The 25,882-nt window shown below is 41.9% G+C and overlaps 2 protein-coding genes across 6 annotated transcripts in view; both read left to right on the plus strand.

Moving 5' to 3' along the window:
* The window catches only part of Mapk9 (mitogen-activated protein kinase 9), a 50,684-nt gene extending 42,904 nt beyond the window's left edge, over window positions 1-7,780 (plus strand). For 3 of the 4 annotated variants that reach the window (XM_058583353.1, XM_046457065.2, XM_046457067.2), the window contains exons 9-12: window positions 103-227; window positions 1,271-1,334; window positions 3,255-3,326; window positions 4,696-7,780. In XM_058583353.1, the coding sequence (XP_058439336.1) occupies window positions 103-227; window positions 1,271-1,334; window positions 3,255-3,326; window positions 4,696-4,838 (404 nt within the window). In that variant the 3' untranslated portion in view covers window positions 4,839-7,780. Of the gene's footprint in view, window positions 1-102; window positions 228-1,270; window positions 1,335-3,254; window positions 3,327-4,690 lie in introns of all 4 variants that reach the window. The other variant, XM_046457066.2, reaches the window with a different exon arrangement.
* Window positions 7,781-20,250: 12,470 nt separating this feature from the next.
* Window positions 20,251-25,882, plus strand: part of Rasgef1c (RasGEF domain family member 1C) — an 84,797-nt gene continuing 79,165 nt past the window's right edge. For both annotated transcript variants that reach the window (XM_046457113.2, XM_046457114.2), the window contains exon 1: window positions 20,251-20,376. The gene's annotated coding sequence lies outside the window, so the exon portion shown is untranslated. The remainder of the gene's footprint in view (window positions 20,377-25,882) is intronic.

Consider the following 25,882-nt stretch of genomic DNA (forward strand, 5'->3'; position numbering starts at 1 on the left):
CTTTGTTCTAATTGTGCTATCACATTTCGTTCTTTATCATATGGTTTTCTGTTTCACATTAACAACATCAGGGTGTTAATCTAGTGTTTGTTTTCATCCTAGCGAGTCAAGCCAGAGATCTGTTATCAAAAATGTTAGTGATCGATCCTGACAAGCGGATCTCTGTAGATGAAGCCCTACGTCACCCATATATTACCGTTTGGTATGATCCCACTGAAGCAGAAGCAGTAAGTATCTATTTGAAAAAGGATACATATGTAAAGGCAGGGCTTGCTTTCCATGTCTCTTCTGTTAGTCCAGAAGGGCTACACAAGGATAGCAAGTTCCAGATTTTAGGAATCCTAATTACAAAGAAGACCAAGGTGCTGGGTTCACAACGCACTGGGGGCACTTGCTTTTGGGGTAGTACTTCAGGAATGAACATGCTTGTGTTGTGATGATACAGTTGTCATCATTTATGTAACTGCTGATGTGTAATAATCATTTATTAAGCATCTGTTATGTTACTGACATTGTGCTTTGGCTAATCTTTTAATTTAGGCCTCTCAGAGAGGCCAAGCAACTTGCTGGAAGTCATACATTTGTTTATCCTTCTTCAAAGACATGAGGCCTCTCCTATTCCCCTACTAAGGGAGTTCCCCTCTGAATGTGGTGCCCTTGTGCATTTTCCCATAGCAATTCTGGTATGAGTGATCTTTAGCTGTGAGTGAAATAACGACACAGTGACATGTTTACTTTATAACATCGGTGGAACACATTTTTATGTCTTGGCTATGGATTTAACTACCATTTTAAGCATTGTTTTATAACAAAAGAAATTAGATTTATAAGCAGCCTTTTGGAACTGTCCATTTATGTGTTGAGAATTAGACTGTGGAGTCCTTACATGAAGAAATCTAAATGTGAAGTATATTCTAAGAAAGAACTGCACCTTGCACAGCTCTCAGCTCAGCACTTGTCCATGGAGGAGTCTCAAGGAAGTAGCCTGTGACTACTAATTTTGTAATTACATTTGGACAGATGTTTTTATAGTATCTTGAGGTCATGAATAAGAAGATTATTATTAATAGCTCTCTTTTTGGTTAATTTTTCCTTAATTATTTTGATTGTGAAAATTACATAATATCACACTTACAGCAAAAATTTTTAATAAAATATGTTAATGAACTAAATCCACATAAGACTAGAAATAGTCTAAGTAGTGTTACCTTTTTTTCATTCTCATTATTCTTTGAACTCTGTTGACTTTACATGTTTTTTTAATTTTCAGCCACCACCTCAAATTTATGATGCACAGTTGGAAGAAAGAGAACATGCAATTGAAGAGTGGAAAGGTAAAGGCAGCTTATTTTGATTGTTATTTAGACATTTCTTATAATGTTATTATTTATAACAAAGTAGGGGCTTTTTACATTTTGTAATAGTCCTTCAGAAAGGGGCAAGAGAACCTGCAGCTCCCTTATCCTTTTTCCCCTAACTTTCTGTAGAAAAGAAACTTGAAGATAACAGCATTAGAGAGAAACATGTATGAATCCATACTGTTTGCTTCCAGAATAAAATATGTGGGCTTTTCCACATGATTTTACATTATGAAATATTGATTTGAAAACTGAATTAGTAATTATATCACATTTATCTTGGGAACATATTGCAAATTGTCATGTAACCCCTATTCACAGGCCACATACTACCTACAATGTTCCTTCGCTAAGCAGACATGGGGCAAGCCAGGGCTGAGAGTTATTTGAACTTCTGCATTTTTCTTTTTGAGTACCAGGGATTGAACTCAGGGGCACTTGACCCCTGAGCCAAATCCCCAACCCTATTTTGTATTTTATTTAGAGACAGGGTTCACTGAATCACTTTAGCGCCTCACTGTTGCTGAGGCTGGCTTTGAACTCACAATCCTCCTGCTTCAGCCCCCTGAGCCTCTGGGATTACAGGCATGTTCCAATGTGCCTGGCTCTGCATATATTTTTTTTAATATTTATTTTTCAGTTTTTGGTGGACACAACATCTTTATTTTATTTTTATGTGGTGCTGAGGATCAAACCCAGCTCCCCACGCATGCCAGGCGAGCACGTTACCGCTTGAGCCACATCCCCAGCCCCTCTGCATATATTTTTAAGCCATGTAGTTGTATATGTTTTAAAATCTAGTTTGGGTAAAATTGCTAATCAAAAATAAGCAAGTTGGGTATTTTTACAACCATAAGATTAACCAAATGACCCACAAAAAACTAAACCTGTGGGGCTGTGGTTGAGGCTCAGTGGTAGAGCACTTGCCTAGCATGTGTATGGTTCCATCTTCAGCATGGGTTCCATCTTCAGCATCACATAAAAATAAACAAATTAATTATTACAAATTAATTGTATCCATCTACAACCAAAAAAATCAGGAAAAAAACTCATAATGAAAAGGCTGAATTAGCAATACTTCATTCTAAAGCAAGATCAGTGGTAACTGAGGGCCAAGGTCAGTACAAGTCAATACTGGTGATGTGTTGGGTGGAACCATCATGGAATGTGGTGTGTCAGTTACTAGCATGTATGGCAGTGCACACAGCCATAATTCTCAGTGTGTGCCTGCAGTGTATTAATGTTAGTTGATGAATACTAAAATTTTAGAAATATAATAATAATTTGCTTGGTAGCCAATTAGTTGTTCTTAACAATAAAAGTTGAAGACAAGACAGGACTTAGGTGTATGAATTAATTTTTGGAGCCCACACATGGATACTCTTTACATTTGGAGAACCACAAGTAACAGTGGATAGAAATACATTCAAATGGTTTTGAGATCATCCATGTCTTTAAAATGTCTCTTTGAGCTATTCTTCATGCCTGCTCACTCACTCTCACCCTCTCACTCTTTCTGTAAAACTCCCAAGTAGATTCAGAATAACCCTATGTTTTTGGCTGCCTTAATAGTTTCATTGAAAAGATAAGATAGAACAGGAGTTAGAGCAACAGCTCAGTAGTAGAGTGATTGCCTAGCATGTGCAATTGGATCTTATCCTGGATCTTATCCCTGAATCTTATCCTCAGCACTATAAAAAATTTAAGAAGGAAAAAGATGTTATATCAAAACAAAAATGTTTGGATCCAGGTAGGCAATATTAATGAATTGACTATATATCACAATTTAAAATACCATAATACAGTGCTCTTAGAGTGATTCCAATTGATTTGGAAGCAATGTTTAGAGATGCAAAGAAACTGATGAAGCATTTTAACTTGCATTTCTGTTTGAAGAGCTAATTTACAAAGAAGTAATGGATTGGGAAGAAAGAAGCAAGAATGGTGTTGTAAAAGATCAGCCTTCAGGTTAGTGATCGCTTCAATCATGTGATCATATAATATTTCCATTGCCTATTCAACTTTTGCCAGTGGCAGCAGTGTGTTAAGTGACCGCTTGTCTACCGTTAGATTTGAAAACCCCTTGTATAAAATGGTCCTGTCTCCCATTTTGGCTTGTCATGGCAGTAGTGATGGTGACTGCAGCTATTTACTGATAAGCCAGGCACTAAGTTAAGTACATTTTAAACATTTTTATTTAATCCTTGCAACAACTGCTGTCAGCTTCATTTTATCAATGAGGAAATTGAATGTAAAGCCTTTTCACTCTGTATGACCTTCTTTGTACTGGTCTCATTTAGTTTAAAATACAACAACAACAAATTAATGCAATTTAGGTACAATTAAATTTGGTTTTAAGAAAATTGTTCATAGTATTCTCCCATTTTTATATACTTGACCTACCTAGTACTAGTGACCTAATGACTAGATAATTATGTGACTATGAGAGGCTCTGATATTAGTGTTATTAACTATGTCTTTAGGTTTCTACCTGCTTACTAATGAAATTCTTAAGCTATATATTTTCTCCTCCCACTTGAAATCACACACACGTACATACAGAGTGTAAATGCACAGCTTACTTCTTTTTCTTGAATTTTATATTCAATATGACGGATGTGTTAGCACATAGAGATTATATAACTTTAGCAAGAATTTAGGTGCTTTTGTTGTTAACCAAGTACAAATTTAAGACTGTAAACACTGATCTCTGAATAATCCAGATGTTTTATTTTTGCTCAAACCATACTAAAATGTGGATAGTGAGATATATGATAGCTTCCTTGCCTTCATAGATTAAAATGTCAGTTTTCTGGATCCACAAGTATATTCTAAGAGGTCACTAAATAATTTCCTCTTTTTATGTACTATTTCAGAAGGTATTTTTATAGAAAAATATTTCTTTGAATGTTAATGCTTTTCCCCAGTAGACTTAGATGTATATTATGATTGAAATGTCTGATGACTTGAATCCTATTCAAGCTTAAGGTTCTTGTGATACTTTTATGATAAACTTAGCAATTTCTTTTTAAGGTTTATTTGAAATCATCAAGTATTTTTTTAAGTAGTTAATGTGATTATACATGACCACATACATGTTTAGCCAGAGGAAGAAAAGGAGAATGTCACAGGAACAGACACAGGAATATTTGGGATCCTGGGCCAAAAGAAAAACTCAAAGAAAAATTTAACATGTACAGTTGATTAACTTCTTGTTTATACTGATAGTTAGGATTGGAAAACTGCAAAAGAACAGAAGAAATGACATAGTCTCATTGCCTAAATATGCAGCAATGTCGTGCCTCAGATTTTATTCTATTTGGTTTTCTTAGCACAGATGCAGCAGTAAGTAGCAACGCCACTCCTTCTCAGTCATCATCTATCAATGACATTTCATCCATGTCCACTGAGCAGACACTGGCCTCAGACACAGACAGCAGTCTGGATGCCTCAACGGGACCCCTTGAAGGCTGTCGATGATAAGTTGGAAACAGCAAACTTGTCATTGGCAAAGGAACTCTTGCTTCCATGGTCCTGAAGTGCGTGGGAGTTGATGGAACCAAATAGAAAAACTCCATGTTCTGCATGTAAGAAACACGATGCCTTGTCCCTACTCAGTTCTAATAGGATTGCCTGCTTAGATTATAAAATGAAGCAGATTATGTCTGAAGAAAAAAAAAGTACAAGCCACATTTTAGAGATTTTGTTCAAGATCATTTCAGGTGAGCAATTAGAATAGATGAATTTTTACAAGTTGTATGGTAATAGTGGTGACAATTCCTCATCATGTAACTGTTGGGACTTTATGCATGTGACCACAAATGCTTGCTTGGACTTGCCCATCTGGCACTTTGGAAATCAGTATTTAAATGCCAAATAATCTTCCAGGTAGTGCTGCTTCTTAGAATTATCCATTAATTCTCCTAAGTAATTTGGTGTTTGTCCAGAAAAAAATAGATTTATGTGTGTTAATTGGCCACCGTCACATCTTACCCTCTTTTATGGTATGATTTATTCTATCTTTTGTATTTCAGAAGGAATATAATTAAATCTATTTAATAAATAAACATATAGCTTTTCTTAAATTTGTGATGTTTTGGCCTGAGAATTATCATTGCTAAAACAAGACACTTATATGGACACTGTGTTTTCTCTAAATTGTCTGGTGTGGGTTGATTGTCCATTCAGCTCTACTGCATGATAAAACTTTTTAAGTTTTGCTTTGTGCTGCTTAAGACATGTATACCTTTGAAATCCTGTGTACCTTACTACTTTTTCCTTGGTCTGCTGGACTTCTTATTAATTTAAAATGTTACCTAGAACTTCACTTTCTTCATCAAACACATCACACTTCATTTCCATAACATGCTGGCAAATAGATTCCTGAACACGTTGTCTAACATCAGAGTAGAGCTTTTACAAATGGTCTCTCGGATCATTGCAGTAAATACCAAGTGCTTCCTTTGCCAGAGCCTAACCTGGGTCCTTTACTCAACTGTCATGCAAGGTGAAATACAAGATGAAATACAAAGTCAGCATTTCCTTTGCCAACACCTCATTCTAACTCAGGTTTCTTTCTTCACTGAAAGAAACCAGGTAAATCCCTGTTGGTCTGTTTTAGAAGGTCCAGCTGACTCAGATGCCTGTTTGTTGCTGTTTTCCATTTTGAAGAGGCATTTCCTTTTCATAAGGGAAATCCATGATTGTTCTGGGAAAACTCTTCAGAGGGATATGGAGGAAATACCCTAGAAAGTAGTGATTCACTATTGAGTATTTTCTGATTTAAAACTGCTCACCTGAAATTGATACTTTCAGACTTCCTGATTTGTAATAATTCAAAATTTATTAAGATACTGAGTACTTACGTGTCACTGCAGAAATGGAGTTATAATGATCACATTTTGGCTACTTGTGCTCAGAATGTTTTGTCCCTTGAGCTTACTTTGTTACTGATTCATATCTTGTGTTCAGTTACTTTGGAAACTATTTGGTCAACATTCTATAGAATGTGTTCTGAGGAAGAACTTTGATAAGAAAGTTTATCATAAATATTATCTGAAAGATGTGATTCTGTCTGCACCAGTTGTATCTTAATGGTCAGTCTTATCACTGGAAACTAGATCCCTTGATGAACAAAATTAATCTTGAAATATATAGTTTTATATTGTGTCATTTAGACACTTTCAAGTAAAAAATGGAAAGGCTAACTTGGATTGAGGCAGAAATATCTATTCTAAGGCTTGGGATTATTTAGCCCTGGAGGCCTGATGGTCCAAGTAAGAAAGTTTTCACTGTTCACATATAAACATCTTACAATGGCCTTCTCTCTGATACATACTCTTTTAAAAAACTTCAATAAATCTATCTTTTAACAAACAAAGAAAAGGGAGTTTTAGAACTGCATTATCTGCCCTATACTGTGTAAAGGCAGCACACCAATGACAATGGCTCATCCAGGTCCCACTTACAAGGAGATATATATATGTAAGTGGAGTGAGGTACCCCACAGAGTGGCTTTCTATTTACCCACCCATTCCTCTACCCGTCCTGTGAGCCTGTTGTCACAGATGGAACATGCTGATATGGACAGGGTCTCCTACCAAGATCCTTTTCCATCAGGCACAGAACAGGTAACAGAGCTCCATAGTAATACCTCACTCCAGTTTCAGGGTCCTCCCTCCTGAGCCTAGATTTGCCAGGGTCCTGGTGCAATGCAAATTGTTTCAAACTGATCTCTGGATAAATGCTAATGTTGGATAAAGAACTGAAAATTGTGCTCAACTTTTTCATCTTTTCTATTTTATTTTTGTAATTTATATTGTACACAACCCTGGAAGTAACTATTTTGGACATGTATTTTTATAACCAGGTAATTTATGATTATCCTGGAATGTATGGACTAGGTTTGTTTCTTTTGTTGGCTTAGTTTTCAGTCAAAACAGAAGTGACTGCCTCCCCTATGTCTGGGTCTCAATTTCAAGCGCAGGTTCGGGAAGGCAGGCAGAGTCCTGTCAGGGTAGAAGAGAGGTCTGGAAACACTGGCTGCACAGCATCCAACAGCTTTGGCCCTACAGATGGAACCAGGCTCTTATCTTTGGGATGTGAAACTCAAAATCCCAGTGCTGAAAGAAGAAAGCCCACTGCAGGGTCTCTTGATGACATCCAGGGTCCATATTTGAAACTCTGAATGTGACACTGGTTTAATCCAGACTGAATGCTGTGTAAGTCATGATAACAGTATACGAATTTGTCTGGTTGATTTCTGATGTAACTCCTCTGGTATTTCATACTGGTAGTAAATACAGGTGTGACCTTTCAGATTGCATATCTCAAAAGTAACATTGCCTAATGTTTTATAATAAAATATATTATGTGTGTTATGATTGGTGAAAAATAATACAGACTACATTTTAAAAGAGAAATTTATAGCATGTTTAATTCTTGTGTGTTTTTAAGTGACAGTTATTTTTCTATATCACCATCTCTTATTACAGACTTAACATGAACATGGGTAGTGGTTAGAATGTCATGATTTTAGTCAATATTCACAAATGTTTTCAAATTGAAAGGCAAAAACATTTCTCTGTTATCTTACCAAGCTAGTCTCATCTGGATTCCAAAATTAGATAAAGACAGATCAAGAAGATTATAGGTCCTTTCATAAATGCAAATTGACACAGCAGAATGCAGGAGTGACTCAATAGTTCCGATAGACTATTTTTATTTTTAAAAAACTATCAAAACTCTACACAGGAAAGAGTTTTCTTTAGGGAGTTGCAGGACTTGCTAAAGAAAGGAGCAAGAGAAGGCAGCAAATGTCAGACATTCCCCCTGGGTAGTAAAGTGAGTAAGAACACTCTCCATCCCTTCTTTGTCTAACATGACAGGTCATCCTGAAAAAGGGCAAAACTTAATAGTAAGGAGATAAGACTTCATGATTTCTCTGCATATACACATACACATACACATGTGTATGTGCATGCATGTGTATGTATAAACTAATGAGACTTAACTATGAAAAAGAAAAAAGAGGGCAAAGGATTTGACCAGGTCACTTACCTAAAGGAAAGGCCCTTCAGCCTACCAATCCCCCAAGTCTAGAAATAGCCAACAGCCCAGTTGGAGGCAGAGAGCACTGATTCCCTAGGGAAACCTCTGCCTTCTTTACCCAAATCAAAATGGACTCTTGCAGGACCATGTCCATAACACCTCAACAGAACAGGGATGTTTTCCTGAGCTCCCAACTTCTAAGGCCCCTGCCCACCCCTTTACCCCATTGCATACCATTATTTCTTCATTTTCAGTAAACATCCAGTGAGCATTTCCTCTTCTAGATCATGGGCTGAAGACAAGAGCTGTACAAAAGATACACAAGTCTCTGCCTTTGGGGACCTTATTACTCCATGGCTACAATTAAATAATAAATCCATCTGCAGTTTCATTGGAGGATGTGTGCTAAATAGGATGGCACAGAGAATCTTTATAACATGAGGGTCACACCTAGTTGGCAAGGTGAGAGAAGCTTCCCTGAGGAAGCAGTGACTAAACTCACAATGAAGGACAAGGAGAAGTTCCATGGTGAATCCTGTTGACTTCATCTCTAAAAGATAGCTCAGCCGGGCTCCTCCTATCTCCATCATCACTATTGTCCAGTCCTCATACACAGGGACAGTTACTGTTCCAGTCTAAAGAGGCTCCTGGTTTCCATTCTAGTCCGGCTGCCCCCCATCTTTTACCCCATTCTGGAACAAGACTCCTCATTGTTGTCCCACTGACCATGTTGTCCTACTTAAAGTCACTATGGATTCCAGTTGCCCACATGGGTGTTTCTCAAATTTAGACTCCTCCGCCCCCGTCATATTGCCACACATACCTTTACTTCTGCACTACTGAGGTTGCCAACTGTCATAGGACATGGAAATGTCCTAAAACCATCTTCTACACTTTTTCTACTAGTGGATTCTAAAAAATGGAGGTCAATAAACCCTGTTGACCTAATAAATGTACCACTCTCAAGGCAAGTGGAGTCCTGGGATTCCACTTCCCATCTTGTACATACCTTTTTGCTTTTCTTAAGAGTTTCTCTTAACAGACTTTCATTTTTTTTACTTTCATTTTCATAAGTTTATTTGCAGTTTTATGTTCATGAGTAGAACCAAGCCATTGTACACATGGTGAGATTGATCACCAATCTCTTTCATGGACAAAGTTCCCTTTCCAAGTCAAAAGAAACGTTTAGGGGACTGGGGGCATAATTCAAAAGTAGATAGCTTGCCTAGCATGTACAAGGCCATGGATATGATCCCCAGAATCTCAAAAAGAAAAAAATATTTAGAGATGCACTTGGTAAGAATTACACACTAGTTTCAACTGATTACAAACTACATGTGTCAAATGCCTGCTATGAATGGAGGGAAGCTATTTTAAACTTTTCTCTGAAGTAATATGCATATAAAAAAACTAGATTGGGCTGGGGATGTGGCTCAAGCGGTAGCGCGCTCGCCTGGCATGCGTGCGGCCCAGGTTCGATCCTCAGCACCACATACAAACAAAGATGTTGTGTCCGCTGAAAACTAAAAAAAAATAAAAATATTTTTAAAAAAAAACTAGATTGACTTCAAATAGATGGTTCAGTGAATTTTTACAAACCATTCAGTTCCAAAAATTAAGCATTACATTCACCCCCAAACCTCTTTATGCCCTTTCCAGTAACAAATCCCCAAGGATAACCATTCTCTGAGCTCCAATTACATTGATCAATTTCGCCTGTTTTATGCTTCAGTTATTGGGATGAAGAAATATATATTCTTATGTCTGCAAATCCTTGCAGTTATTAAACAGAGTTGTTAATTCATTTCCTCTCATTGCTGTATAGGATACCATAGTTTACTTATCCTTTCTACTACTGATAGGTATTTGGGTAGTTTCCAGTAAAACTGTGCTACTATAAGCATTTTCATGCATGTCTGGGTACTTTTCTGGTGAGAGTAGAATTGCTGAGCCAAGGGATATATTCAGCTTTAGTAGTGTATTACTTTTCTGTGGCTACTCTAACAAATTACAACAAATGTAGTGGCTAAAACAACAGGGATTTATCATCTCACAGTTCTATGGCCCAAAAGTCCAGGTTAGCTCAAATAGTTTCTGTGCTCCAGTTCTCATGAGACAAAGGTTCAACTACCTGGGATCTTATGGGGAGGCTCAGAAGTCCAGGTTGACTCAAATAGTTTCTGTGTTCCAGTTCTCATGAGACAAAGGTTCAACTAGCTGGGATTTTATGGAGAGGCTCTGGGAAAAAATCTGCTTTCTTCTAAGTTCTTCCTGGTTGGTCAAATTCAGTCCCTTGCTATTGTAGGATGGGGGTCTTTATGTCTTTTCTGGCTGTTAGTTAAGGCAGGCCACCCTTACTCTCTCCAGTCTTTACATGTAGTCCCTATATCTCAGAACTAGCAACAGTATTAATTCCTTCTCATGCTTAGAGTCTCTCTGACTTCTCTTCTGCTGCCTCATTTCTTCAACCAGAGAAAGTTCTCATGTGATTAGGCTGGGCCCATGAAGACAATCCAGACTAATCTCCCAATTTTAGGGCCTATAACCTTACATCTTTGTAGTCCTCTTGGCCAAGTAATAAAACATATTCACAGGTTCTAGGTATTGGTATGTGGACATCTTAAAAAGGTCCTTATTCAACTTGCCAGAAGTAGATATTGCCCAATAATTTCCAAAATCATTGTTTCCATTTTTATTCCCAATAGTGGTAGATGACAGTTTAGGTTGTATTTATCCTCTATGACCTTTGATGTCTTCTTTCTCACTGTAGGATAACTAATAAAATAACCTATCTTATTTTTTATTCACACATTTTGGTGGGTGCATAGTGGTCTTGATATAATATAATGACTGGATCTGCAATGTCTCCCTAAGTCTCATGTGTTAAGGGCTTGGTTACCAGCCCATGGCACTATTGGGAGATATAGTACCTTTAGTAGATGGAGTCTGGTGGAAGGAAGTTAGGTCCCTGGGGCATGCCCTTGGAACGGATATTGGGACCCCAGCTCCTTTCTGCTTTCTGCTCCATGAGGTGAGCAGTGTTTCCAGCACCATGTGTTCCCCACTATGATGTGCCAAGAAACCATGGACTAAAACCATGAGCCAAAATAAATTTTTCCTCATTATAAGATGGTTATCTCGGGTATTTTTTCACAGTGATGCAAACCTTACAACATAATGACTATTCAAGTTAAGCACTTTTTCATGTTTTATTGACATACAAATATCTTCTTTTGTGAAGTTCTTGCCCAAGTCTTTTACTCATTCTTTTTCACAGACTCTAATTCTGTTGAACTTCCCTAACCTTTTACCAATTTTGTCTCTTTTCCTCTATTTTCTTTTTTTATTATTATTTTTTAGTTTTAAGTGAGCACAATCTTTATTTTATTTTTATGTGGTACTGAGGATTGAACCCAGTGCCTCATGCACTGTGCCACTGAGCCATAATCCCAGCCCTCCTCTATTTTCTTGAACAATAGTTTTATTTTCATGGTTATTTTGAAGGCCTTTTTGATCATTCCATACCTGGATCACTTGTGGGTCTATGTTTATTGTTACATGACCTTTTATCTTTATATATTTTTAACCACAATTATTGATATATTTTGCCAAATATATCAATATTTTTTATCATTGGTTCTAATTAGTTATACATGACAGCAGAATGCATTTTGACTCATTGTACACAAATGGAGCACAATTTTTCATTTCTCTGGTTGTACAGGATGCAGAGTCACACCATTCATGCAATCATACACGTACATAGGGTAATAATGTTCATCTCATTCTACCATCTTTTCCATTCCCATATCCTCTCCCCTCCCCTCATTCCCTCTGCCCAATCCAAAGTTCCTCCATTCTCCCCTTGCCCTACCTCCAGTATGGATCAGCATCCACATATCAGAGAAAACATTTGGCCTTTGATTCCTCAGTCTATACCCAAAGGACTTTTGTATATTTTTATAGTACGTTGAACATTGTGATTTTTTTAAGAAAATAGAGGCTTCAAGAGGCTCTCACCAGAAGGGTCCCTCTTTCTTCTCTTTGACATATTCAGGGAGCTTACTACCTCAAACCAATGGGCACTGAGCTGGGTTCAGACTGGGTGCCAAACTGGAAAAGTCTGAGCCTCCCCTTTCCAGAAACTTCTGGATTCCTGGGACTGAAGGAAATAAAGCTTCGCCCCTCAGAGCTGTTCACCTTTCACCCACACACCTTCAAAATTTGGTAAAATGTCTCTTGGGGGTGACAGGTCTTATGTGGACATCTGCCTACCTGTAGCCTTCATCTTTGTCACTCTGGCCCCGAGAAAACACCAAAGTCTCTGATGATCTCCCGTCTGTGTGGTATTGGCTTCCTGAGGACATGACATTGATGCTCTGACTTTTGTTCAGGTGAAAACACTTGGCCCCTCGGGATCAATTCACTGCCTTTCTATGATTTCCCCTGTTGCCTATTTTGTTTTCAGATCCCCTTCTCCAGTGTGTTTTGTCTCAGCACTGTGAAATTAGAGGATTTAACTCTGGTCTCAGAATATCCAAGAAGTTCAGCCCTATCAAGCCCCACCCACAGCTTCAAAATTCAGGAAGTGCTCCAGAGAGAAATAAGTTAGTCTCTTATTTCCAATCTTGTGTAATTACTAACAGCTTTGCTCACTCGTTTTCTCTCAGCAGTAGCCCTCTACCTTTTCTAAACCCTGTATCCCCAGGACATACCCAGAAATAGCCAGTGTGCAAGCAAAATAAAACTGTCCTTCAGTGGGCTCAGTTCAGAAGAGTTCTCTCCCGTCTGAAATTGTGCTTTCACAACTTTCTGGTGCCCTTGAAAATATGATTTTTTTAAAAGTATATCTAACTTCTTCTGGTTGTCAGAAGAAAAACATTTTCTGCCACAACCTACTAACCAGAAGCAAAAGCCCCTTTTGTTTTTTTATCATGCCAATGTTCCCTCATATAAAAGAAAGTAATAAACATTCTGTACCCTGATTTCCTTGATTTAACTGTGTGTGTGTGAGTGTGAGTGTGTATGTGTGTGTGTGTACCCTTCCTGCTATGAGACACTGAATTATACCTTCTCAAAATTCATAAGTTGAAATCCTAACCCCCAGTGCGTCAGTATTTGGAGACAAGGCTTTTAGGAGGTAAGATTAAATGAGGTCATAAGGTTAGTGTCCCTAACCAATAGGGTGGGTAACTTTCTAAGAAATGGAAGAGAAAGAGATAGGTCTCTCCATATGCATACACAGTAAGAAAGCAACCCCCCTGCAAGCCAGGGAGAGGGCCCAGACAGAGCTGGAGCATGCCAGTACCCCCATCTCATGTTTCCAGCCTCCAGAACTGGAGGAAAATTAATTTCTGTTGTTTAAACCATCAAACCTGTTATTTTGGTATGGTAGCTTGGATTGACATAATTAATTTATGAATTAAGTAATGTATTGACATCATAAAACTTCACCCCTAAATTTTCCAGTATGCATTTTCTTAAAACTAAAGTTAACTCCATATTTAAATTTCCTAACCTATAGAACCCTTATGTGGACATCTGCCTACCTGTAAAGAAAGTTGCACTGAATCCCAGTGTTGCCTTCAACTACTTGTATTATACTCTTATCTAGATTTGTTTGGACATAAAATCAAATATAGCCAGTATGCTAAAAAGCAGGGCTTATATGACATAATTAGTATGCAGCTTTATTTTTGTCCTCTGGCCCATCATAGTTTATGTAGGGAGCACAGATTGAAAACATTGACAAATTTCATAACTTCTCTGGTCACTAATAAGGAAAAAAAACCACTCAGTTCATTTAAAAAAATAGCCAGTGCCAGGTCATTCAAACTTGCCAAATTCAGTTAAACTTTACCATACCTTCCTGGGGTATTCAGGAGATTGGAAGGCAGAGAAGGGAGCATAAGATATTCCTCTCCTTCCTGATATTTTGCATCTATCCCTCCTTTTCTTTTGGTATGGTAGCTTGGATTGACATAATTAATTTATGTCAATAAATTAGCTCAAGTTTGTTTGTTTGTCATTGGTGGTGGCTGTAAGTAGGCTTTGTTTGTTTGGGGTTTTTTTAATCCCACCAGGGTCAAAGTGGGGAGTCAGGGGATAAGGGTGGACAGGGAAGTTCTACATTTGACTAATCCATCATGAGATGGATTTGAGCTCTCACTTCTTTGAGGATCTGTTTCCAGGGAACACACTCTGGTACCAGGTTGAACCTCATCCACCTGAATCCACAGCAGGTGCCTGATTCACCCATTGGATTGGGCATCCCAGTCTTTTCACAATAGAATGTGGGTGATATTACTCCTATACAGTCCTCACTACATTTTGGTTATCTCTAGGCTCTCTGGAAGGAGGGATATGTGTGGCTGTAATGAATAGGAAAGAAATGGCTGAGGCACTGGATCCCAAACTTGACTGTCTCAGAACTACTCAAAATATGTGCCAAAAGATTTGATTTCCTGGGCTCCAAACCCTCTGATTCAAAGGTCTCTCAGGGGTCTTGGGTATCTGTTTTGTAAACAAACTCCCAGAAAAAGTCAGGATTACTTCATCCATTCTGCCCAGCCAATGAGAAACACGGAGGGTTTGGGCATTAGTGGGGCAGACTGTGGGCTCTATCTCTGCTGGGTCATGTACCCAAGTCAAGTGTCCTCTTTGAGTCCCTCTTGTGAAATGCATACTAGTTCCCTTTTGCTGCTGTGCATGTTACCACAGACATGGTGTCTCAAAACAACACAATTGTATCAACCTATAGCTCTGCAGGTCAAAAGTCCAACATGGGTTTCACTGGGCTTAAAACAAGGTGTCAGACAGGGTGGCTCTTTCTGAAGGCTGTAGGGGAGATCAGATTTTTTTGCCTTTTCCCATTTCTAGAGGCCACCCACACTTCTCAGTACATGGCCTCTTCCTCCATTTTCAAAGCTAGAAGCTCAGCATTTCTCTAACCCGGCTTCCATTGTTATATCTTTCCCTGGTTCTCTTCTTCTGCCTCCCCCTTCTGATTTTTTTCTTCCTGGTCCTGGAAGGGCCTCCTGCACACTACTGAGTTACATGCACAGCCCTTTTTTATATTTTATTTTGAGACAGGGTCTCCCTAAGTTGCAGAGGTTGGCTTTGAACTTGTCATCCTCTTTCCTCAACCTCCATTTTTAAGGATCCATGTGATTACCCTGGATTTGCCTGGATAATCTAAAATAATCTTCTCATACATGCAAAGCCATGGAAGGTAACTTAGTCACAGGTTCTGGGAACTAGGATGTAGACAACTTTAGGGGTCATTATTCTGCCTACCACAGACAGAGATGTCAACTCGATATTGCTTTAAATCAGCATTTCTCAAAATTTGCTCCATCTTCCTGTGGCATCAGCATCACCTGAATCACCTGTTACAAATATACAGTGCAGGGCCATCCCGACCCCCCAACCTGGGTCTCAAGGGGGATCTTAGGGTGCTTTCTTTTCTTTACATGTTCCAGTTGATTCCTATGTGCACTGACATTTGACTCTCTTGGATAAATGACACCTTGAGTGTGGCAGATGCCTGGAGGACTCAGGAGGGGAAAAGAGGTTTACATTTTCTGTTCCCCACCAGAACCTGATACCTGATCATGTGGCAACTTTCCCCCAAGCTTTGGAGACCAAAGACCCTGAGGAGGTGTTTCCCATGCCTACAGAATTAGACTGTGCTGCATGATGCCTCCCAGAACCGGGTAAAACTTCCTCTGAGCCTTAATCTAATGCTCCAGGACACTTGGGGCATTATTCTGCCTACCACAAACAGAGAAGACAGCTCAATATTGCTTTAATGCCAGGAAACCAATAATGAAAGGAGCCACTTTACTGGCAGGGGTGATCGACCCTGCCCACTGGGGTAGACAGGGCTGCTGCCATGTGATAGGGCAGGGGGATCATGTCTGAAACTCAGAGAGGGCATGGGCCCCTCTGTATTTCCATGTCCCATAAATAAGCTATAGATGGGCAAGTTCAATAGCCATAGCCTGATAAGGACATAGTACCTGGGTACTCCAACACTGCAGGTCAATCCCAGGTATGCCGCAGGCTGGCAGAAGTGCTGCCTGGAGCTCTAGGGGCTCAAGGAGGGATCATGACCTTGGGAACTTAATCAAAGTCCTGAGTAAATATGAGTCTTTAAGTGGTGGATTTTAGCAGGCAAGTTTTTCACCCTGCCTTGTAGTCTCACATGCCTTCATGTTCAGCACAGCCAGGAGCATGGTTCTGTGCACACTCACCCCACACACATGCTCACCGCACACACCACACATCCACCACACACACACACACACACGCACACACGCACACACACACCACTATTTGTTCTCATATATCACACACATATGTACGTATGAACATGTACCATGCACATGCCTGGAATGCCATCACACGTGCCCACTCACACACACATGCACACTCTGCATACACATACCATGTGCACACATATGCGCATGCATACACAATACTCTCTCACTCCTCCCTGATACCCACACAGACTCTTTAGATAGGCAGGACCCTGGTCTATAAGCAACAGTAGAATGTGACACCCATACACCCCAGTAGCTGACTATACGATAACTTCCTCCTGGAGTTTTGCCCTTGTAGTAACTTTGGAGAGCTTTCACCAGACCCAAGAATGGACACTGGGTTACCCTAATAAAATGCATTGGCCAGAGCCCAAAATTCTGTCCTCATTGTTCTCAGATTTTATTGGTAATCCTGCTCGGCAGTCTTGCTTGCTGTCAGACTCCTTCCTGAGTCACCTGCTGTGGCTGTGCCAAGAGTTGGGGGCAGACGTGATGTGGAAGCCATGCAGGCTCCAGGCACTGGGCGTCTGCAGCTATTGAAACCTCAAGGGTTTCTTCCTTCACTCCCAAGGTCTCACCCCCCTACTGCACCCACAAGTCCAGATACCTCCAGGTGTGTCCTAAATTCTTTGTGGCAGAAATCTCAGCAGTCCCTGTCTTCTGTGAAGGGGCTCCTCCCCCTCCTTGGGAAAAATGTCTCCATTCCCCCTGGTCATACCCTAGCAGCTTTTGCCACTCCTCACACATTCTCCTTGTCTTCCCATTACCCAGCCCTGCAGCTTCTTCCCCAGAAATAGCCCTCACTTGGGTCTGACCCCATCTCTTGCTCCTGCCTGGTATAGATACTCAGCTGTTCCCTGCCACCGCCACCTCCACAGGCTTCTGCCTGCTGCTTCTCCCTCACATCCACTCTTAGTGGATAAAGACTCAAGCCCCACCAACCCATTGTGCAGGTGGTGGAGCAAACCTGGGTGGCCCAGAGTCGCATGCATGTGGAGATGTCATCTGGGCAACCAAGGCAGGGGTTCCAGAGGGATGCTAGGAAAGCCTTCATGGAAACCAGGACTAGTATTGCTGGAGACAGTACCAGCACCTTCCTGGCAGAATTGGGGCTAAACCTGCCCTTACTGCCATACCCAAGGGACAGAATCCATCTCTTCCTCCTATCCTGGAGGAATTACCTGGTCCTGACCCCTTCCTCCTTAGTTCCCAGAACTTTTCAGCCTCCTTCATCACTCACTTGCCCTCATAGATGTTGACTGCTCTTAGGGCCTTTACCCTTGATCTCCCCTCTGCCCAGAACACACCTCCCCAGGCTCCTCATCTTTCAAGTTTCAGTCTAATGCCACATCCCAGAAAGGCCTGTCTACAGTAGCCCCATCCACACTCTATCACCTCCCTATATTGGTTACTTTATGGTACTCAGTGCTCTGTAATTGTCTTTATTTTTTTGTTTGTATGGATGGCAGCCCTGTCTCCCCCAGTGGGCATAGCTGATCACCCCTGTGGGAAAAGTGAGTCCTTTCATTGTTGGCTCACTAGCATGAAAAGCCCCACCTGTCCTGGAGCATAGATTTAGGCTCAGAAGAATTTTTACTGGGTACTGGGGGGCAGCACGCAGCAGAGTCTAAATATCAGGCATGGAAAACCCCTCCTGAGGCTTCTTAATCTTCAATCTCCTCTCTCTAACTTGGAGCTCTGAGGGGGCAGAAACTCAGTCCTACTCACTCCCTGCTATATCCCCAGCCCTTCAGCACACATAGGCCCTAGGTAAATACCCACAGGAAGGATGCCTCAGGGTTGTGGGGGGTTAGGCTGAGCTCACAGATGTCTGGGTGGCTCACCCTCTGTTCCAATGCCCACCCCACACTCCAACGATGAGCCCTTGAGTATGGTCTGCAATGAGAAGGGAGGCTCGGACAAGGCAGTGGATGGACCATCCAAGGAGCCCTACCTGTTCATGTGCTCTTGGGTGGACATGGTGGGGGAACAAATGTCTCTCAATGATTGGCCATAGCACATGCAGCTAGTGTCCTCCAAAACTGGAGATCACCAAGAACAGGACTCTATGTTGATCTTGAGGCTCAAAAAGCTGCCTTGCTACATCCTCAGTAGAGACCTGACCTGGCAGGGAGAGAGAGGTCTTAAGAGACCTTAAGGGGCACTGGCTTCCTCCCTCTTGTCACACACCATGGCCCTACCTCTATCAGTCATGTGGGACATTGAGTTATGAACACAGGAAAGTCCATTCTTATATTTCAGCTGCTCTTCCAGGCACTGCCCTGCTATAAGTATCCCCAACCCCCACTCTCAGCATGACAACTATGCATGGTGGCCCCAGTCATTGACCTGAAGAAAGATGTTTTGGGGATGTCCAAGCTTTTGCTCACAGAGAAGGGTAGCATAAGGAGAGACTGGCCCCTGCTCCCTTCATTTACACTGGGTGAGGGGGACCCCACAGAACTACTCTGGCCCCATGATATCACAGCTAAATAGGTCAGCTCACTGAATTCTGTTGTAGACTTCTCTTTCCCTTTTTCTAGGGAAAGAGAAGTCTACAACAGAAACCCACATACTTCCAGGAGATGCACCAGGACTGATCTTAGGGCTAGGTTTCAGGGTAACTATTAGAGAAGATTCAGGGGCTCTGTGGAACACTAGCCTGAGGACTAGATCCAATGCTTATTCCCCAAGCTGTGTCTATCTGCTAAAAGCCACCCACACCAGACACATGCAATGTGCCTGCCTCTGTTCCTTTCTCCCCTTCCCCCACGTGGCCCTTGACATTGGTCTCAGACATCTCCCTCACTGTGATTAGCCTCTGGCCTTGCCTCTGCCCCAGGGCCTTCCCGACCCACTCAACCTACATTGGTCCTGAAAGTGAGATAACACATCTTTATTATCCTCCTTTCACCCCAGTGTCTTCAGAGCAGCACTCCCTCTTCCTGTGGGCTGATCCCCTGGGATCTTCCTCACCAAGAAGAGAGGTGGTTGTGTGCAGTACCTCCACCCTTCAATGCCCACCCAGTGCCCACAGGACTCAGGTACACAGACAACCCAGTTCGATGGTCATCAGAGAAGGAAAGCCCAGAAGAGTGGACAGTCTTGAAGAAAAAGGGTGAACTGGGTTTCAGAACGCGAGCTGTTGGCCCAGTGAAGAGGAGGTGGTGGGGAGGGGAGTTCAAGCGCTGAGTCCTCCAGGAACAATGCTCATCAGGGCAGTTCTGACTTGTGTGACCTGGCAACAGGGGTGGGAAACGAGCCGCAGCGGAGGGTCCTGAAAGCAGGATTGGACGTCTGGCCTTGACCCTGAGACCCGGGAGCAGAGGAGAGGCCTGGTGGACAGAGCCACCTAGGGTACCCACGAGGCCGCCTGCAAGGCAGCGGGAATACAGTAGCTCTGCGGGGACTCCCAGGGCTCCACCCCGCGCCCCTCCCGCTCGGCGCTCCCCCTTGTGGCCGCGAGGGGGCGCCGAGCAGCGCTCCTTCGGGGCCGACCGCCAGGCGCACGGGCGGGCTGCACCGGGATCTGAACGGGCTGCCGGCAACGGGCAGCGCCCCGGGTCTGCGGCGCCGCGGCTCTCAGCGGGCGCGGCGGGCGCTGCCCGTGGGCCGGGCCCGGGCTTCAGGCGTGCCGGGAGCCGGTGAGTGGTGGCGCGGCCAGGCGGGACACCTGGTGCTGCGGACAAGGGCGCGAGGTTCGCGGGCGCATGGGAGGGGCTGCAAGCGGCGGTGGGGCGCGGGGTGCGGGAGAGGTCGGGATGCTTAGGTGAGGGGCGGCGATCTGGGCGTGGATGGCTGGCATCCAAGCAGCTGGCGGGGACGCTCTGGTCTGACCCAGGGCACAGGTGCGCGCACGGGTGACAGTGCGCGTGGCCGGCGGGCTGGCGGGGCCCGGAACCGCGGCGCGCTGGAGTGTAAGGCCCGCGCGGCGAGGGGTGGACCGTGGAGGGGGCTGCGAGCTGCGTGGGTGTGTGCCCGGAGGGGCAGGGGTGCGCGTGGCGGGGTCAGCAGGGGCCGGGTCGCTGGGACTGGAGATACAAGGAGGAACAGCGGAGGGGACCAGCGAAGGGCACACCCCCTAGCCCGTTGAGAGAGACCGGTTTCTGCCGTGAGTCCCCCGCCGCTCCACTCTGCGTGAAGAACGAGCTTCCTTCAGCCACTCGGGTGGCAGGAAAAGCCAGTCTTCATCCCACACTGGACCTCAGTTTCCCCACCTATGAAATGGGGCGGCACAGCTTACTTGTAGGGTGCTTGTGAAGAAGGGAAAGGGGCCTGATCCTTGGAGGAAGAGGGTGTTGTCACAGAAGCTGGAATCGGATTGGAAAAATGTATCAGTAACTACCATCAAAGGGCCTGCAGGACGGTGGGAGCTGCTTGGGGGCTCTGGGTGTGCCCCCCCCCTCGCTGTGAGAGCGTGCACGATCAAGTGACCACTTCGTGTCTTCTGTTTAGATTGGGATAAGAAGGGCTTCATGCTCAGCAATGGAAAAGACCAACCTGGGGCGGAGGCGGTGAGGCTCCCCACCAGCTCCTACCTACTGCTTCCTGGGACTATGAGGCAGGTGTTCTGCTGAGAGACAGAGAGGGTTCTTGAAAAGGTCTACCTGTCAGATAGATGCTGTATTTCCATTTTATAGCTGACATACTGAGGCTTAGAGAGTTGACAAGATTTGTTCAGTCTCAGGGCCATGAAGTGGCAAAGGTGAGGGTCCAACCTATACATTTTGGCCACTGTGCCTACCGACCTGTGCCTAGAGTATTCATTGACCACCTACTGTGTGATGCCTACTTTCTGCCCCAGTAAGTGCTCTCTCCAGCTGGTGTAGGAGGGAGGAGGCCATCCAATTACAGTTATCAAAGGAGAATCCCACCAGGTGTGATAGTACATACCTGTAATCCCAGCTACTTGGGAAGCTCAGATGGCAGGATTGCAAGTTAAAGGTCAGCCTCCACAATTTAGCGAGACCCTGTCTCAAACAATACAAAGGGTTGGGAACATACTACAGTGATACAGCCACATCAATGTTTATAGCAGCTCTAATCACAATAGCTAAGCTATGGAACCAACCTAGGTGTCCTTCAACAGATGAATGGATAAAGAAAATGTGATATATATATAATAATATAATATATTATATATATATATATATATATATATAAAATGGAATATTACTCAGCCATAAAGAAGAATGAAATTATGGCATTTGCTGATACATGGATGGAACTGGAGACTATCATGCTAAATGAAATAAGCTAATTTCCCCAAAACCAAAGGCTGAATGTTCTCTCAGATAGGTGGATACTAACACACAATGGAAGAATGAAAGCTCTTTGGATTAAACAAAGGGGAATGAAGGGTAGGGAGTGGGGATAGGAATGGGAAAGACAGAATGAATTCCTATGTTCATATATGAATACATGACCAGTGTAACTCCACACCATGTACCACCGCAAGAATCGGATCCTAATTAGATTAAGTTATACTCCATGTATGTATAATATGTCAAAACGTAATTACTGTCAAGTATACCTAAAAAGAACAAATTTCTAAAAGTTGCTGGGGATGTAGCTCAGTGGTAGATAGCCCTTAGTTTCAATTCCCAGAACCAAAAGAAAAAAAAATAAAAGGGAAATTCGAGGTCAATGTCAGAGAATAAGTGCTAGGAAGAAAAACAATAAAATGAGGCAAATGGGGGCAGCTACTTAGCCTGTTCAGGGAAGATGTCCCTGAGCGGTGACCTCTGACCATGCTGTGAATGAAAGGATGGATCTCATGGAAAAAGTCTAAGGGAACAGCAGATTCAAGGTCCCTGAGGCAAGTACAGGTGGTGGACAGCAGGAGCTGAATCAAACAAAGCCAGTGAGAGGAGCTGGTGGAGTTTGGATTTTCGTCTAGGTGCAGTGGGCAGACCTCAGAAGGTTTGGAGGTTGATTATTGAAAGGGTGTTCCTAATGGCTGTGGAGAGGTCTCCAGGAGGCAGGAGAGGGAGGAGCCTACTGGAGTCAACCTGGCAGAGATGGGACTGGGCCCTATGATCAGAGATAGATAGATACTTGTGAGGAGGATCCAATAGGCTCTGAGATGTGCCATCCACCCTCTTGGGCCACAGCAACAAGGAGGCCTGGGTCCGGGAAGGACCTGCAGCATGAGTTCAAGCCCTGCCCCACTCCCTGCATTCACCGGGGTGCATCACTACCACCCTCCGATCTCCCTATGCCCAGTGGGGATGAAGCGTAGTTGATTTAATCACACTTTCCATTTATTAGATCCAGATTTTGAATCAGAGTTGGAAAAACATTTCCCAGTTCAACTTAAAGAAATTCATTCATGTCTTCTAATACTTGTTTGATGTTTCATTTAATGTACAGACCTAATCTAAACTTTTTCCAAATGTCTGTCCCTCTATTCCAACTCCCATTTATTAAAAAGTACATCTTCTCTCTAGTGATTAAAAATGTACCTTTATCACATGCTAAACATCCAAAAGCACTGGGCGTGTTTCTAGTCTGTTTCACAGGTGTGTTTATTTGTGTGCTGGTGAAAGCATTACAGTGTGTGTGTGTGTGTGTGTACACGCGTGTGTGCATGGGTGCACTCCAAAACACGTGTGTATTTAAAGACAAGAAAGGCTTTATTCAAGACTATTGCAATAGTCTGGTTGTATTTTGATACCTGATTGGGCTGGTTTCTTACATTTGTTTATTATTTCAAGAATTTCCTACCTGTTCCACTGTGTAGCTAGTATTTGCAAGGAATCATATTAAGTTTATGTTTCAGGAAAAGGAACATCTTCATGAGGTTATGTCACCTCATCCAGAAACAGGAAAATGTCTTTATACGTGTTCAAGGCTACTTTGGGGAGTGATTTACGGCTTTCCTCTCATAGGTCTTTCACATTCCTTGTTAAGTTTACTCATGAGTATTTTGTCTTGTTTGTTGTAACTGTTTCTTAAGCTATGTCTTCTAACTGGATATTGTTTCTATATGTGTAATTTTATGTCTTCCCACTTTACTAAATTTACTTGTTGTTAATTTTATCATTGATTCTTAGATAGTTCAGGTATTCTGTCACCTGCAAATTCAAATAGCTTTTCTTTACTGCTTTTCATACATTCATTGCTTTATTTTATCTAATTAGATTGGCCAATATTTTCAATCAGTGTTAGAAATTGGATGGACCTTGTTCTTGGCCTTAGTGAAAAAGGCCACTGGCACTTTCCCCATTTAGAAAGATGATGACTATAGAATGGGAAGAAATGGATAGAGGGAGGGATGGATAGTTAAAATTAAGGGAGTGTCTTAGTCCATTTTCTGCTCCTTTAAGAGAATACTAAAGTCTTAATAATTTATAAACAATAGTTTATTTGGCTTATGCTTCTAGAGATGGTGAAGTCCAAGATCAAGGGTCATATCCTTTAATAACAACCCACTCTCAAGATACAACTAACCCAGGGCCACAATAATGACATTAATCTATTGTTAGGCCGTACCTCAACACTGTCACATTGGGGATGAAGTTTCCAATACATGACTTTGGGGGACACATTCAAGCCATATCACAGAGTATCCACTGATTCCCATTTTAGTGGAAATATTTAATATTTGTGGAAGCCATATATAGAAATGATAATGTCATCTCTCCTTAGTGCTATTAACATAGTGAATAATATTAGTGGATTTCCTTGTATCAGGTCTGGGACTAAAGTGAGGAAAACAATAAGAAAAATATAGTAAAAATACTAAGCTATTCTTGCATTCTGGAAGCCAAACCCACTTGAGCATGATTTATTCTGTTTCAGTATGATTATATTAGTTATCAGTTGCTACAGAACAGGTTATCATCAACTCAGTAGCTTGAAGCAGCACAAGTTTATTATCTCACACTTTCTATGGCTCGGGAGTCTACACATGGCTCGGCAGGGTTTCTGCTGGTGTTAGTCGAGACTAAGTTCCCACCAACCAGGGAAGAATTTGCTTTTCTATTCACTGTTTTTGTTGGCAGCATTTAGTTCTTTGAGGGTGTAGGACTGAGAGCTTAAATTTTTGCTGGTGGTTGGCTGGATGTCACTTTCAACTTTTGGAGGTAGTTCCTAGGGACCACCTCCAGTTCCTTGCCAGGTGGGCTTCCCCAGTGTGGCTGCTTACTTCATTAAACCAGCAAAGAGAAACTCTAGAGCAAATGTATTAGCAAATCAGTCACAATATAACACAACAAAACATAACTTATCATAAAATAACAATATCACATAATCATGCTATCCCATCACCTTTGCCATATTCCATTGGTTGGAGAAAAGTCAAAGATTCCACCCATACTCCACAGTATGAATAGCAAAAGTCAGGCATCGTAGGTGGGTGCTGATGAGACCATCCACCACTAGAGGGTTGGATTCTGATTGCTAATACTTATTTTTGTTAAAATTTCTCCAGTCATTCCTTGGCTTGACAAAGTTTAGCACTTGATAGGTTCCTTAAGAGCTTATGAGTATAATATTTCTTGATTCCTTTCTTCCTCTACCCTTAATATTTTAAGGATAGATTAGCTGGTTATAAAATCCTTCCTTGGCTCACACTTTCTTTCCTTAAATTTGTTAAGATCTTGCTATGGGTTGTATGACCTACACATTGTTGTCAAGAAGTATGTTATAAGCACACTTTTCTTTCCTTTGCAATTGACTTGATCATTTTTCTGGATTTCCAAAGGACTTTGTTGTTGTTGTTTTTTCTCTGTTTTCCTTGACTCTCAAAATCTAATTTTTCCATTAGGCAGTGTCTTTAAAATTGATCTCATTGAAGATGGATTTTCTCAGGTACTTGGGAGAATATGCAGATTCAAAGCTTCTTTTATTTCCATAAAGTTTTCTTGGATCATAGTTTTAAATGTTACTTATACCATATTATTTTGTTTTTCTTTTTCGGAGGTTCCAATAATACGTATTTTAGATCTTTCCCCACACACCCCCCCACTTCTGTATCTAACACTTTCTTCTCTTTTTAAAAAAAAATTATTTATTTATTCTAATTAGGTATATATAACAGCAGAATGCATTTTGATATATTGTACACAATTGCAGCACAACTTTTCATTTCTATAGTTGTACACGATGTAGAATCTCACCATATGTGCAGTCATACAAGTACCTAGG

The sequence above is a fragment of the Marmota monax genome, unplaced genomic scaffold (assembly GCF_021218885.2).
Source record: "Marmota monax isolate L192 unplaced genomic scaffold, Marmota_monax_Labrador192_F-V1.1 WCK01_AAM20220418_F8-fsc00263, whole genome shotgun sequence".
Lineage (NCBI taxonomy): Eukaryota > Metazoa > Chordata > Mammalia > Rodentia > Sciuridae > Marmota > Marmota monax.